The sequence below is a fragment of the Terrapene carolina genome, unplaced genomic scaffold (assembly GCF_002925995.2).
Source record: "Terrapene carolina triunguis isolate 2854851 unplaced genomic scaffold, T_m_triunguis-2.0 Scaffold96, whole genome shotgun sequence".
Lineage (NCBI taxonomy): Eukaryota > Metazoa > Chordata > Testudines > Emydidae > Terrapene > Terrapene triunguis.
The window spans coordinates 20629633-20646667 of record NW_020664447.1 but is presented as its reverse complement, the minus strand read 5'-3'; the positions used below and the strand labels follow the sequence as shown (position 1 = coordinate 20646667).

Below are 17035 nucleotides of genomic sequence, written 5' to 3'. Positions count from 1 at the left end.
GGGGTGGGGAAAGTGCCGCGCTCCCTTCGCAAGCTCCCAGCGGTTTCAGCTCCTCCTTGTGCTTCAGTTCGCCCAGGGCGGGGGACAAAGCCCGGCAGCAGGATCCCGGAGCAGCCTCCTCCTGCAGCCAGGTGGGGAAGAGCCAGCGGGAGATTAACAACGTGCGTCCGAGGCGGGAGGAGGCGACATTGCCCGGCCACCGCCTGGCACTTACTGTCCACAGGCTGGAGCCCAGCCCTGGAGCCCACAGCAGCTGGTCTTTGAGGAGCCGGACCTGGTGATCGAAGTGTCCGGCCGGCGGATCTGAGTCCACAAGTCGGTGCTGGCGGCCAAGTCCCCGGACATCCTGCGGGTGAAGGGGTGAGCTACGGGGCGCTGCACCTGCTCATTGACAGGGCCGGCATGGGCGAGGTGCACCACGACAACCTGGCCGAGGTGGTGAGCAGCCCCCCGTGCTGCAGATGCCCTGTGCTCTGCACTGCACGGCTGAGGCCATGCGGGCCCAGCTGCCTCTACAACTGCTACCAGCTGCTGTGCTGCCCCTGGGAATGTGCCGCCCCAAGCAGGTGCTTGTTTTGCTGGTGCCTAGAGCCGGTCCTGCGTCCAGGATTCCATCGCCTTCCGATTCCAGCCTCCCTCCCTTGAGGTACATCCTGAGAATGAGACCCCCCCCTCCCCGCAGTAGACATCTGATTCGTCAGCCCTGGCAGGAGCACCCTGGGGTCTGACCCCTTTTGGTTATGCCCCATCACAATGGGCTTTCTGGAATCCTTGGGTCCCCTATGGAAAACAGTTCTACACGGTATTGCTGTGTAAGGGGACCCTTCAAGACCAATAGCCACTGATGGTTCATGACCCTCTTCCTCAGGAAGAACCTCCAGAAGAGCAAGAGCTAGGCGTAGAGGAGTCACTACCATTCAATAAATCCTCCTTCTCACCAGATGAGGCAAGTATGTGCCCATTGCCATCCTGCACAGATTACTTCAAGGCCATTCAGAATTGCAGAGGCCTTACAGATTCCATTGGAGGAAATGCAAGAACCTCCACACTCCTTGCTGGACATCCTCCAGATCACTTCTCAAGTCATGATTGTATTATCTATCAATGACACCTTATTGTCACTAGCCGACGCTGTGTGGCAAATACCATCCCACCCACTTCCGAATGGGCTAACCTTAACTCTTTTTGGTCATTAATTCTGTCAACAAAAGAAATGGACCGTGTTGGTCTAGATCAAGCCTCTCCAACAAGGAGCTTAGGTGCCTGGACCTTCTCAGTTGTAAGAGTTATTCTTCAGCCACTCTACAATTCCCAGTTATTAACTATCAGGCTTTGATGGCAAAATTTGACTTCACAAATTACTTGAAATCTCTCATTTTATTGATCATGTGTCTCAAGACTAGAGGGAGACATTTCAAGCTCTCATCACAGAAGACCAGATGATCACTTAGACTTTTTCAGGCTTCACTTGAAGCAGAGGACACAGCTTTGAGTTCTGTTGCAACTGCTGTAGTCATGTGCTGTGTTGTGTCATGGCTGCAATCCTCTGGCCTGCCTAGGGAAGTACAGAATACCATGGAGGATCTTCCGTTTGAAAGGTTATGCTCTTCAGTGTTGTCACGGAGTGATTCCTCCACTCTCTCTCAAAGACAGGACAATTTTGCAATCTCTTGGCATCTGTATACCTGCAACAAAGAGAAAATACAGTCAGTCACAAACAGCTCAACAGTCTCCCTCTGTCCACTACCAAACCTCCATGAGACAGACTGAACCACCCAGAAACAGATCATATTTCCTAAGAAGGGGTCATCCTCCACAGTGACATCAGTCAATGACTTCTTCTAAGTGACCGTTTTTGATGCATTGGTTGAGGGTCGCACCAACCTGGATCCTTTGCTGCACCAACCCATTCTTCATCAACATTATGGAGTCTGCCTCTCCCATTTTCTCCTTCCTGGGAGCTCATCACCTCTGACAGATGAAACCTAGATGTAGTTTTCAATTCTATCCAGTTCAGCGCCATCCATCCCTCTTACTCCCCCTTCCACATCCTCTTCTGGAACCCTTCTCACAAGGGTCTCTTACAACAGGAGTTGCATTCTCTCCTGTACTTCACTGGAAAAGAGTTCTACTTTATAATTCACAAGAGACCAGGAGGATGGAGACTGACTGGATCTCAGGATTTTAAACATCTTTGTCCTCAGTCAGTGGTTCAGGATGATAACCTTGGCAGTGATAATTCCATTTTGGGATCTAGGGGACTGATTCGTTGCCCTTGATCTCCAGGATGCATACTTTCATATAGCTATGCAGCCTTTCCACAGATACATCCCATGATTCATCATTGGCAAAGACCACTATCAGTACCATGTCCTAACCTTTGCCCTTTCAACTGTCCTATTGACCATTGCAGTCCATCTTCATCAGATGGGAATAATGGTCTTCCCCTGTCTCAGCAACTGGATCTTGCTCCTTTCTCAAGGTATAGCTCACAACTAACAAGGCCCTATCCCTGTTCCACACTCTGGGCCTCCAACTCAGCATGGAGCAATCTGCTTTCACACCTATACAATGAATAGAATCTGTTAGAGCCACTCTGGACACCACACTTGCCAGAGAGTACTTGCCTATGGACTGGTTTTCTATGATGTCCACCTTCATTTGCACACTACAACAGAGCCTTCAAACCACAGCAAGGATATGACTTCAACTCCTGGGCCACATGGCAGCCTGTACATTCATAACGCCCCTTGCAGGGCTATGCTTTCGGTGTCTCCAAGCATGATGCAGATCTATCTACATCCCGACCAAGCACAAGCTGTTCAAACCAGTGGCAATACCTTGGAGAGTTCTTGAGTCCCTCGACTGGAGGAAGGATCCTCAAAAGGCCTGTGTGGGAGTTCTGTGTTCGCATCTCTTCTCCTCCCCCCGCCCCAATATCAGCACAAACCCCTCCCTGCTAGGTTGGGGCACCCATTTCCAAGAATTTTCAGGACAAGGCAAATGGACCCTCAGCGCTGTTTTTCCTCTATCAGCATTCTGGATCTCCAAGTACTTGGGTACGCATGCTGTCATTTCCTACCCAGCATCAGAGGTCACCTAGTCAAAGTAATGCTGGACAACAGGGCTGAAGTATATTATATAAAACACCAAGGGGAGCAAGATCTCAGTCCTTATGCACAGAGTCCATAAAACTATGGAATTGGTGCATATCTCACGTCCTAGAAATCTCAGTTTAACCTACTGTGGTTACAGAAAACTGCAGCTGACTCCCTGAGCAGGGTTTTCCATGAAGACCACAGAACACAGTATTTCAGGAAATTTGTCTCACCAGGGGCTCCTCAAAGAGAGATCTCTTTTTGTGATACTGTTCAACAGGAATTGCCGGCATTTCTGCTCGAGGGGAGGGCATGCTTCCAAGTCACTGGGAGATGCTCCTCTTGGCCTTGTATCTGGCTGTATGCTTACTCCCTAATGCCATTGCTCCTTAAGTTCCTGAACAAGCTGAAACGAGAGATGGGTGTCCATCCTTAGAACACTATCATGGCCACCTAGGTCTGGCCAACTCAGTTCCTGTGATGGGCTCTTTGCCTTCCTCTGACAGCAGACCTCCTGACCCAGGAATCCAGCACCAAGGCTCACCCCAACATCTTGTGTCTCCACCTAAAGGGCTGGCTCCTTGACGACACTCTGACATAGAAGGAGACTGGTGTCTAGAGGTCCAAATAATGCTGATGGAAAGCTGAAAACCTGCCACAAGGAAAACTCACCTAGAGAAGTGGAATAGTTTCTGAAGCTGATTTGTCCAATGATCCATAATCTCCTCTTGGGTCTCTCCTCACACGCATTTTCAATTATGTGCTAAATTTAAAAATCATGGCTCTATCACTGACCTCAGTTAAAGTTCACTTAGCTGCCATTACAGTGTTCCACTGTCCGACTGAGGGTGAGTTGTTGCTCACCCTAGTGCTGCAAGATTCATTCTGTTCAACCTGTTTCCACATGTCAAAGAACCTACTCCACTTGGGGACCTCAGCTTGATCCTCAATGCCTTGAGGAATCTTTTGGGGACCTGTTACTTTCTTCATTTGTGCTTCAAGACTTCATTCCTCATAACCATCACTTTGGCCAGATGGGTAGGAGAACTAGGAGTGCTAATGGCTGATCCGCCATACATGGTGTTCTATTGTGATAAGGTGACTTTACAGCCCCATTCTCACTTCCTACCTTAGGCCTTATCAGATTTCCAAATCAGTCAGGACATTCAACTGCCAGTTTTTTACCCCAAACTTCTCAGGAGAGGAAGCCAGTCTCTTCTACCTTGATAGCACTAAGCCCTCTGGGCTTCTCCCAGACTTTAATTCTTTTACGGAAAGAATGAAAAGGCATCCAGGGTCCTCCAAAAGTGTATCAAAATGGGTGTCAGGATGCATCCTGGCATGTTATGAGACTTCTGGTGACGTGTCACCCACTTAGTACAAATGGCCACTTCACCAGGGCTCAATCTAACTCCATAGTTTTATCCAAGAATGTACCTATCTTGGACATTGGCAAGGCTGCACTGAATTAATCGCCTCAACACCCTCGTCTATATTTGAGGTACTGCTCGGAAATCTCCTAACGTGGAGCACCAATAACTCAAAGAAGGAGAGTTTACTTTCCTTGTACAGTATCAGAGGGGTAGCCATGTTAGTCTGGATCTGTAAAAAGCGGTAGAGTCCTGTGGCACCTTATAGACTAACAGACATATTGGAGCATAAGCTTTCGTGGGTGAATACCCGCTTCGTCAGATGCATGCTTGTACAGTAACTAGCATTCTTTGAGGTGTGTTGGCCCTGAGGGTGCTCCACTACCCACTCTCCTTCCCCTTTGCTTTGGGATCTTTGACTCTGGACTTTAAGGTTCAGAAGGAACTGAAGTAGCAGCAAGTTTGCCCTTCCCTATATACCCTCATACTGGAGCACAAGGATGTGTAGGGCACAGGTGTGGACCTGTGGACACTGCTGTCAAAAATCTCCAAGAGACCATCCTGACGTGGTGCACCCATAGGGACTATACATCTTAAAGAACTCATTACTGTATAATGTAAATACTCTCTCCTTTTTCCTTAGGAAGGATAACATTTATGAGTAATTCAAAAAATAAATTTTGAGACCCATTTTACCAAGAATCTGAGCCTGTTATTAGTTCAGCATCTTCAGTTCTCATTCTTTCCTGTTGCTGAGATTTATGATTTTATAACATCAGTATTGCAGAAATACAGTCGTATATTTAAAGGATTATGGTGTGGCCTTGGGAGTCATATGTGCACCTTGAGCTCTGTCTCAACAGTGGGCTCCCTACTCCCATCCCCAGTAGTAATACCTGAGAATCACCTATGCAGGGGATTCTGTGCAGGTGTTTTGTGAAGCAGAATTTGGCTTATTGTGCTGTGTTCATTTTCATTGGTGTGCCATTGTCTAAATAATCTTAGAATTTAAGTTTATTCTAGAGGAAAAGTGGTGAAAAAGCTAACGTTCCATTTGTCTTTCTCTTTTGTATTTAGTTTTAAGCATTGGTGAAGGTGGATTCTGGGAAGGCAGCACCCGAGGACTTGTTGGATGGTTTCCCGCAGACTGTGTTGAGGAAGTGCAGTGTAAACCAAATGAAAGCAGACCAGGTAAGCGAATACAATTCAGCAATAATTTGCACAGTAACAAATGAAACGTGTCTAGTTGAGCACTGAGGTGGCCTAAATTAGAATATATTACGTGGCCTTATTGTGCAACACTGGAAATTGAAGAATTAAATAAGGCTGAGCACTTAATAAAGATCAGTGAATATGCGTTTATTGATCAAACTTTCCTGGTCTTTGTCCAAGCCAAACAATCTTTTTCAGAAAGCAGTCTCCTGTAAAGTACTGGTATAACTCTCAGGTAGGGAATGATTATAGACATTTTTTAAGGGGGCACTATGTTGTAGTTTTATATTCTAATAGTGTATGAAAAGTCTCACTGGTTGATTAAGCACTTGAAGGAAATTTGACTGGCGTCCCAAATTGGGATAGTGACAAAATGTGTTAAATTGCCATTTTATTATAATAAACCTTTTCACTACTTTGAGTCTTTAATAACTTTTTGAGGATGTAGCTATAATTAAGGGTCTAAAGATCATCTTCATAAACCCTAGTTTGCAAAGAGTTAGTGATGGAACTAAAAAAAACCCTAGGGATGGGTTTAGGATTTGACTGGACCCCCCCCCCCTTTTTTTTTTTTAATTTAAAAGTGGGGGGTGGGTGCTGTATTTTTTTTTTTTTTTTTAAATAATACAGTAATCTCAAAAAAATTAGTTTGCAGGTTTCAGATGCTGGTTAATGTTTTTGAAAATTAAAACCGGTATTATTCTATGCAATGATGTTTGGCAAGAAACAATGAACAAATTTTAGGTGCAGATTCTGCAATGAGCTTTGCATGGGCAGACCTGTGCCCGTGGTAATCTCAGTGAAGGATCAGAACCTTAATCCTTCTGTTACTGTGTTCAGCTGCAGCTTTTGTGGCTTCTAAGGGATACTCCACGTACGTAGTACAAAGGCCACTTAAAAGTGTTGCTATACTGCTATTAACTGTGGTACAGAGAACTGAGTTCTCCATTACTATGTGGTTGTGCCATAAATAAAGCAAAGACAATTTTATTTAACCACAGTTTATGGTTCCAGGTATTACAGCATTCATGAATCAAAAATAAATTGGCTACAATATTTATTTAAAGAGTAATGCACCTAATGCATCATAGCTACTTTCCCTATTTTTAAGGGAATATGGACATGCTCATATATTCAGATTGAAAGCTCACTGTGAACTAGAACAACTTCCAGAGTATATTAGTGATCTAATAAGTATGGACTGGATACAACGGAATGATCTAAATGAGCTATTAAGGTGTGTTAGATCATTGATCTGTGAATTAAGAACTTCTTGAGGATGTAAAGACATTACAATATAATTTTTGTACTGGCATTCATACAAAAAAATCAGTATTTCACAGGTGATTATAGTCTGCCTGTGCATAATTTGTGTTCAAGTATGACCTTTGTGTAGACAGGATAGGCTTGAGAAGGAAACACTGATCCAGACTGTTGAAGAATTAACGAAAGCTGAAAAACTGGAGGTCTTGTAGGATTTGATTATTTTACTATGTAAAGGAAGGGTGGGATGAGGATTCAGGGATAGGAGTTAGGGTACATCTACACAGCCCGCGACAGAGAAGCTCCCAGCCTGGGTGATAGAGTTGGGCAAGTAGGCTTGCACTAGCACTCTAAAAATAGCTGTATAGACTAGTGGTTCCCAAACTTGTTCTGACACTTGTGCAGGGAAAGCACCTGGCGGGCCGGGCTGGTTTGTGTACCTGCCACGTCCGCAGGTTCGGCCGATCGCGGCTTCCAGTGGCCGCGGTTCGCTGCTCCAGGCCAATGGGAGCCGCTGGAAGCAGTGCAGGCCGAGGGATGTACTGGACGTGGCAGGTACACAAAATGGCCTGGCCTGCCAGGGGCTTTCCCTGCACAAGCAGTAGAACAAGTTTGGGAACCACTGGTGTAGACAGCACTTTGAAATGGGCTCTGAAGCCCACCCTCCTCCAAAGGCTTCAGTGTGAATACTTAAATATTCATTGGGCCGGAGAGTGAGTGTGAATGGGAATGACCTCAAAGCACAGTGGCTTGCAGGTTATAGTTCCCGCTCCAATTAATATTTAAATATTTTATACAAAATGGAGCAGATTGAACAGGAAAAATTGATACCAGAATACCCTATTGCTGTCACTGGGGAGATAAGTAATGTGGGTTCTAATCCTTGCTCCAAATCAGGCAGAGTGGGGATTTGAACCTGGGTCTCTCACATCTGGGACTACTCTAGCCATTGAGCTATAGGTAAGGTTAAGATTTTGTATTGGTTATTTTTTTTTTTTTAGTAAAAATAACTGACAGGTTGTGGGCAATAAACAGAACTTCACAGAAGCCCACAACCTGTCTGTGACTTTTACTAAAATTGGGGGGGGGTGGGGAACTGATGGGGGGAGAGAACCGAAGCCCAAGACCCATGGGTAGGGTGGGGGGGGGGGGGGAATGAGAGCCCAGGCCCCATTGTGGAGGACGGGAGGGCTCCAGCACCCGTGGCTGCCATAGCCTGGGAGCTGCGGGGACCCAGGGCAGGTGGTGTCCAGTGGCGTGGGGCCCCTGCAGGCTGATATCTCCGGTCCTGCCAACCCAGGGCTGAAGCTGACACAGAGGTCTCTGAAAGTCACGGAATCTGTGACTTCCATGACACAATCTTATCCTTAGCTATAGGGCATAAGGACAGTGGTAGTACCATCACCACCACTTCTCTTGAGAAAGGATTGACCTGATTTAGGCACCTAACTCCAAGAGAGGATTCATAGCTGTGAATCCTGAGCAAAGATAGGTGCCTCTCTCCAGTCCAGATTTAGAGTGCCTAACTCCCTTTGAGAGACAACCCCTTGTAATGATCCACAGGTCTCAAACCCAAGCCCACAGGATTTATGTGAGAGGCCACATTCTAATCCTCCATCTGGCAGCCCGCTGGCAACTGCTGACCTAGGACCCAGCGTGAGGGTCCATCCCTGAGGTCCAATTGGTGGAGTTCCAGAGTGGGTGATTAGCCCACTTGGACCTTCTTAAGCCAGCATCAGGAACAGGAAGCTGTTCAAACAACTGGGCTCCACTCTGCCCTGGCTGTGCCCCCACCCTGATTTCCAGGCATCTGACTTGTGATTTTGATCTCCAGTTTGTCTACTGCTCTTGGTATCCTGACCCAGACGACTCTTAACTCCTGTCCCACGACTGTAGACTCTCACTCCAACTACTAGGTCTGGCTGCCCATGGCCCTGTTACCCCTCCTTGGGATTTTCTGCTGGCTAGTTTAGGTGGCTCCCTTCTCAGCCTGCTGGCTTTTGTGAATCCCATTGTTAGGTGCCTAACTCTCCCCATCCATTGTATAGCGAGCCTAGGAGTCTAACTTGGGGCTGTGGATTCTACTAGGCAGAAGAGCACCTAGATTCAGTGTTGAAATGCTGCTCATTTAAGTCCCCTTTGTGGATCTAGCCCTAAGGTTCTAGTCTTGCAACTGGATCCATGTGGGTGGACCTCTATACCCTTGCAGAACCTGGTGAAGTCAGTGGGTCTCCATGGAGTTTCAGGAGTCCATCTGTGAATATGCAGTTGCAGTATTCGTGCCTATGCTGTCCCCATCTTTATACTTCCTGGTTCATCCTGTTTTCTCTCTCTTTTTGATTGCAAGTTCTTTCAGGGCAGAAACGTTGTCTTTGTGTATCCTACTGCACTGATGACATGACATAAGACTGGAAGGAACATCCTGGGTCATTGAGTCCAATATCCTGTTATCACAGTTATATTAATCCTGTTCATAAATTTATTAAGTGCCATCTTAAAATTATCTAGGCTATTTGCCTCCATTATTCCTGTTGGGAGGGTGTTTCAGAACCTCACTCTCTGATGATTAAAAACCTTCTTCTGATTTCCAACCTAAATTTGTTCATAAACTGTTTATACCCATTTATTCTTGTGCCAACATTGTCCTTTAACTTAACTAGCTCTTCTCCCTCCCTGATATTTATCTCCTGATGTGTTTATAGAGCGCAATCATATCCCGTCAGCCTTTGTTTTGCAAAGCTAAACAATCCAAGTTCTTTTAGGCTCTCCGTTCCCCTGATCATTCCAGTAGACCTTCTTTGCACCTGTTCCAGTTTGAATTCATGTTTCTTGAACATGAATGACCAGAATTGTATGCAGTATTTTTGGCATTAAATAATCTTTAAATATACACTGTTCTCTTTGGGAATGGAAAAATAATTTGATAAACATATTGGACAAATTTTCTATAATTGTCTGTGAAGTTGTGCACTCACATGTGGGTTTTGTAGGTAATTTTGAAAACATACTCACCCTCTTGGAGTCTGAATGAACAAATACTTCATTGTGTAAAATACTGTATATTGAAATTATTCTTACTACTGAATCAGTAAGGACATGAGGGTTCACCAGTGATGCATCAGAAAAATGTGATGTATTAGAACGCTATGATTACTGAAGTATGATAGGGATTGAAAGCAGTTGATGACTTAATTTATCATATGCAGTTATTTCCTTTCCTTTCTGCACATGAAACAAATGCAATGTAAGCTGACTGCCTTACAGGCAGAAGTCAGTCCGTACTCCCATAGAGTAAAAATGCAAAAATCAGCTATTAAATTTTTTCCTAAGTATGGTGAAAGGATTACAGATTAAATTCTATTTTCTGGGACTGTTTAAAGGACATTAGTTAAGAAGTGTCACAAACCTGCACAAGTTGTGAGAACTCACACCATAGACGGTGCAAAGTAGCAGATATTTCATGCCAGTTCTTTAGAGGAAAAAAAAATTCTCAGTGTCCCAAATTGCACTGCAGAATTCAGCACGTTTTTTTCATCCAACAGCACAGTAACTGATTTTTTTTCATAGCATTTTCTATAAATGGGATCTCAGAACATTTCTTCAAGTAACCTGCCTTCTCCATTAAGTTTAGATAATAATGTTTAATAATAGCTTGTCACTGGCATGCCACAAATGAGCGAAAGAGAGCTTATTTGTGGAAAAACAAACTGCAATTAAACATTACATTCTCAATAAAATGGTATGGGCAGATCGTCCTTGCAATGCTGATATAAAATCTCCCTCCTACAGACAACATGTTCACACCTTGGGCAGCCATATCACTATTGAGACCCTTCCATAGGAGTGGACTAGGCATTGTGAAACCACCAGTGCTGCCTGTGACTGTTTTTCTCTCCCCTCCTCTCCTCCCCCCCCACCGGCCATGTGCCATAGCTGGAGGTCTGCCCCAATGTAAGAACTGTCCTCAATGACTCTAGCCCAGATTAACACAATCTGAGGCTCTATGCACACCATGACGTGGCTCTTCCCAGTTGCTCCCTCCCTGCGCTATGGCCCATGGTTTTGGTGAGGGTCCCCAGAACAGTGGGTCTTGAAATTTATGCCCCATTGAGATGCATGAGGCAGTTCACCCCTCATAGAGCTATCAGTTCAGACTATCTGCACACTTAAGCAGATGTCACTGCATTGGTTACACTTGAGTCATGGTTTTTAAACTTTTCTTCACTATTATGAGACCTGGAAAATGTTTTTAAAATAAAAATTCAGATTTGTCCTTCATCTCATGACTTCTGGACCTAAGGCTTTATACACAGACTATAATAGCCTTGCACTGACTTCAGTTAAAGCTGCAGTTGCTGAGCACCTCTGAAGTATCAGATTTCACTGTGGGTGTGTCATGTTTGGCACCCACAATAGTGGATGCTTTTTAAAATTTGGCTTAAGTGGCTTGCTGAAGGACGTAGGGGAGGCAATGTTGGATCTGGGATTAGAAATGAGGAGTTTCTAGTAAGCAGTCTTGTGGCCAGAACCACTTTTTTGAATAAGGTCAGTTGGGAGTTAATTTCTCAATGAAGGAAACATGAACATTGGTACAATAAAACTAAGATCCTTCTATTTCTGTAGCAATTGTTGATCGAGTAGACACTCAACTTGATTGCATTTCTTTGGTTGCATAACTAGTGATGGCACATTTGATCAATTCCAAATATTCAGAGAATGTTCTAGGCATCAGTGGGCAGAACCCAATTAATTCAGTTATAAACTGGAAATGGGGAGAGACAGAGCCCCTTGTCTCTGGTTAGCAGACACAGCAGGAGCTTCAACCATCTCTGTAATTGTCTAAAGATCAAAGAAATGATTGATGTGAGCCCTTAACATCTTCCAGCATAAAAACACCCCACAGCTCAGCTCTGCCCTTGTATATAAAATGTTGACATGCTAAAGATTTATCTTGTATACTCCGTATCCATGGCCACATGAAGTCACGGGATCTCCTCATCAACCTTCTCCTGGTATTAGCCATGTATCAATCAAGGAGGAAGGGCTTAGGTGGGGGGAGGGGGGATGTCATGCAACTTGGACTGTGGGGCTCAATTTTGTGCACTTGTCCATTCATGTGTCCTCTGGGTGCTATCCACTAGCTCTCTGGGCTCTTTCTAGGAGTGGGTGCTGTCCCCAGTGGGTCTGTTTGGTGTCCCCCTCTGGTACCCTGAGTGTAAATCTATGACCCTCACTCCCATCCCTATTTTTTTTATTTATTGTCCCTGGAATCAGTTGATCCCTGTTTCTCCCCCCCCCCCCGGGTCCTTCCCCTCTGAATGGGGGTGTGGGGGGTGGAGGAGGTCCTTTTAGTTTACTAGATGGATCCCCTTTGTGCATCCATCATGTACATGAGGACCAAATAGGCCTAGATGGAAAGAAAAGAAATAAGGATGAGGGGAAAAGGAGAAACTGGGGGCACACAGTGCTTCTGGAATGAGGGGTGGTACACAACACCAGGGGAGGAGGAATTGGGAGAGCACCCAGCGTGGAAATCAGAGCCCCTGGCATGGGAGGAAGGGGGCACACTGAGCTCCTGGCATGGAGGTCAAATAGGAGTCCTGGTATGGGGATAGGAGGAGATGTGGGGGGCACCAAGAGCCCCTGTCATGAAGGAAGGGGTTGGGGTTTGAAGGGAATCACTGAAATAGGGGGGGTTAGGAGGGTAGAACAGTTGGAGCAATGAACCTGGCCAACAGAAGCAATAAAGTATATGACCCTTTAGTATATAAATTACTCTGTATTATATGATCCTTGATAGTTTATTAAATAGTGGTGGGTTTTTTCTATGAAAGTCCTGAAAACAATTTTATCTGTATATAAAGGTCTGTTCTACAAAAGGATATTAAATAGTACCAGAAGCAAAATGTGCACTTGCAATATTATATGTGGATGTCAAAGCACTATACACAGTAATCTCATGCAAGGATACTGTACACCAGTCTTGTGACTTGAAAAAAAGCTTAGGAATATGATTTAAACCACATTTACATAAGCTATTGAGCTTATAAGCTTAGAGCTGTTCTACATTAGAACATGTTAAAAACAACTCTTTCATATCTGGGTAGATTGGGAGCAGTGATGTGGGTAAGGGGACTAGATTGGAGGTGCGTTAGCAAGCCCGTCAACAAAAAAGCAGCTGATTTAGCAGTTCAATGCACTCATGTTCAAGCAGTTCTGACAACCCTTTGTAGCTGAGACTGCAGTATCAATTCCAGCTTTGCCTCAAGTAATGGGAGTTTAATGAATGAACCTACAACAGTAAGTTTCTGCATCTTAGCCTAGCTCGACAAAGCAGTTCTCTATGATAATAAACAGCAGTTTGGGAAAGGGCTTCTAGTGAATTCATGGCTCATGAACTGGGTTGACAGTATAGGTACTGCAAAGCCTCAGTTTACTTACCTACCAGATAAGACATTGAACAGTGTATGCTTCCCCCTCAACCCTGCCAATGTAATCATCTCTGATTGAATGAGTCTGTACAGCTGAGAGAGGTATCCACACTTATTCAGTCACTGGTCTTTGTAGTGAGACTTAACAAAAGTGTCTGTTATGATGGTAATATTTGTGAGGTGACCTGTCCACTGCAAGATGAACTGAGACTACCAACCTGTTTTCCACAGTTCACTTAACATGCCTCAAAGTATAGTGGTTTTCTTTCACTAATGACCTGAGTTAAGTTCATAGGTGTAACCTAGAAGTATGAAGATTCTGTTTTCCCTGAATAATCTCCTAATCCATCCAATTCTCCTGAACATCATGGAACTATATGAGGATTAAGTCTTATTTAGAAGGAAACATGAAAAATAACCCAAATGAATCTAAGCCTGTGGCTTCTGAGAAGCAAAATGTAGGCCCGAGAATTTTGTTTCTAAGCATACATCTGAATTTAATGTCACTTATATCTTTTAACTCAGCAGATGTACATTTTTATTCGTATAATTGTTGGGCTGTCCCTACTTCTCAGCTGAGATGCACCTCAACCTTTTCACTCTGATTTTCATGGTTGCTAAGAGCCACTTATGAATGTCTCTAATCAGCTGAAAAAGGGTAGTATAATTCCCTAAAGAACTGAAATAAACTAAAAATAAATATGAACTAAGGAGAAATATAAAAATAAGATCAAAGAATAGGCTACTCTTTGGACATTATACTTTTCAAATAGAGCTGGGATTTTTGCAGTGGTGAGTCAGTCACGTAAGCATGTGTCTTCCCTTCCATGATTCTTTCTGCCCCTTATCTCAACGTCCACCTAGCTTCTGTATAGAAGAGTACAAACTCTTCAGTGTCTCAGAAAATCCAAGTGCAGTTGTGCTATTTTCATGCTCCTAATAAGGCTGGGCTTTGGCATTTTCCATTAATCTTCCCATTTTATCTAATTTGCAAAAGTAATCTTTAAAGTGTGGGATCATTTGGTCATGGCAGCAAAAATGCAGGTAGCAAGCATAAATATAAAATATGTAAAACTGCTTTCTGAGCTGCTGCTTAGAACAACCAAGAAGGTATGAGGCAGAGAGGGTGACGTAAGGTCATGTCTCAGTGGATCACAGCTGAGAATACCAGATTCAGGACAAATGGGCCAGACCCACCCCAAACTCCTGGTTATTCTTCCATGCGATTTACCAATCCAGTAACAAAAGTAAACTTCTGTCTCACCATGATGGTTAACAAGAAGTTAGAAATGCAATCTCCTTAGGTATCCCAGCCCTTGTTTCACCACCTGGACACTAGCCTTAATGATGAGTAGTTATTTAAAACCACATTTCATCAAACAAAAGGTTCTTCTAATCCTAAGAGACCAACTACATAGCCATGTCAATATATAGCTCAGATCTTACCCAATAATCACACTGTTGCCAATCCTTTATATCTAAAGGTTTATTTATAAGAAAAAAGAAAGAGGAGAGGGTTAAAATGATTAAAGGAACCAAGTACATACAACCACTGCAGAGTTCTTGCATAAGGTTTGAAGTAGTGATGGCATAAACTGCTGGCTTGTAAAGTCTTTGGTAACTTCCAAAAGATTAGACTGTCCTCAGCCCGGGGTGAAAGTGAGCGGGTACGGCATACCGGTAAGAACCTGCACTGGCCCATACCCAGCCCACAGCAGCGCTTTAATGTCCCTGCCCCTTTTGCCTCCCGCGTCGGCAGCCCTGCTCGTAGGGTCCGTACTGGCAGGGCTGCCAACGGGGGAGGCAAAAGGGGCAGGGAAGTTAAAGCGCTGCCACAGCAGCACTTTCAGGACAGTCCTTTCCCACGGCAGTGCTTTAACGTTGCTGCGCCCCCTCTCCCCCCAGTCAGCAGGGCCACCGACCGGGGGGGGGGGGCGGAAAGGCAGCCACGTTAAAGCGCTGCCGCAAAGGACCCTGCAGCACTTTAACGTCCCTTCCCCTTTTGCCCCCCCTCGGCCGCTGATGGGTGGGTGGGGGGCAAAGGGAGCAGCTGCCCCAGGGCTGGCGATTTAAAAGGGCCCAGGGCTCCAGACGCCGCTGCCTCAGCAGTGGCATCTGGAGCCCCCGGCCCTTTAAATCGCTACTGGAGCCCCGGGCGGCATGGGCCAGGCGGCCTGGAAGGGCTGGCAGGGGGATACTGACCCCCAGCCCCACCCCTTCTGCCCCACCCCTTCCATTAAGTGTCCGGAGTTACTTTCACCCCTGCCTCAGACCATTGGTTGGAATGCTCCTTTTAGTGGATGTCCAGAGATCAGAGAACTTGATGAGGCTTTCTTCTGGCAACTAGCAGAAGTTGCTAGATCACAGGCCCTGGTTCTCATGGGAGACTTTAATCACGCTGATATCTGCTGGGAGAGCAATACAGCGGTGCACAGACAATCCAGGAAGTTTTTGGAAAGTGTAGGGGACAATTTCCTGGTACAAGTGCTGGAGGAACCAACTAGGGGCAGAGCTTTTCTTGACCTGCTGCTCGCAAACAGGGAAGAATTAGTAGGGGAAGCAAAAGTGGATGGGAACCTGGGAGGCAGTGACCATGAGATGGTCGAGTTCAGGATCCTGACACAAGGAAGAAAGGAGAGCAGCAGAATACGGACCCTGGACTTCAGAAAAGCAGACTTTGACTCCCTCAGGGAACAGATGGGCAGGATCCCCTGGGAGAATAACATGAAGGGCAAAGGGGTCCAGGAGAGCTGGCTGTATTTTAAAGAATCCTTATTGCGGTTGCAGGAACAAACCATCCCAATGTGTAGAAAGAATAGTAAATATGGCAGGCGACCAGCTTGGCTAAACAGTGAAATCCTTGCTGATCTTAAACGCAAAAAAGAAGCTTACAAGAAGTGGAAGATTGGACAAATGACCAGGGAGGAGTATAAAACTATTGCTCAGGCATGCAGGAATGAAATCAGGAAGGCCAAATCACACTTGGAGTTGCAGCTAGCAAGAGATGTTAAGAGTAACAAGAAGGGTTTCTTCAGATATGTTAGCAACAAGAAGAAAGTCAAGGAAAGTGTGGGCCCCTTACTGAATGAGGGAGGCAACCTAGTGACCGAGGATGTGGAAAAAGCTAATGTACTCAATGCTTTTTTTGCCTCTGTCTTCACGAACAAGGTCAGCTCCCAGACTGCTGCACTGGGCAGCACAATATGGGGAGAAGGTGACCAGCCCTATGTGGAGAAAGAAGTGGTTCGGAACTATTTAGAAAAACTGGACGTGCACAAGTCCATGGGGCCGGATGCGCTGCATCCGAGGGTGCTAAAGGAGTTGGCGGATGAGATTGCAGAGCCATTAGCCATTATTTTTGAAAACTCATGGCGATCGGGGGAGGTCCCGGATGACTGGAAAAAGGCTAATGTAGTGCCCATCTTTAAAAAAGGGAAGAAGGAGGATCCGGGGAACTACAGGCCAGTCAGCCTCACCTCAGTCCCTGGAAAAATCATGGAACAGGTCCTCAAGGAATCAATTATGAAACACTTAGAGGAGAGGAAAGTGATCAGGAACAGTCAGCATGGATTCACCAAAGGGAAGTCGTGCCTGACTAACCTAATTGCCTTCTATGATGAGATAACTGGCTCTGTGGATGAGGGGAAAGCAGTGGATGTGT

General features: G+C 45.3%; 1 protein-coding gene across 1 annotated transcript in view; it reads left to right on the top strand.

The window, feature by feature from the left end:
• SHANK2 (SH3 and multiple ankyrin repeat domains 2) overlaps positions 1-17035 on the top strand; it is a 561458-nt gene that overhangs the window by 212942 nt on the left and 331481 nt on the right. The window contains exon 12 of the mRNA XM_029911481.1: positions 5546-5659. Coding sequence (XP_029767341.1) covers positions 5546-5659 — 114 coding nt within the window. The remainder of the gene's footprint in view (positions 1-5545; positions 5660-17035) is intronic.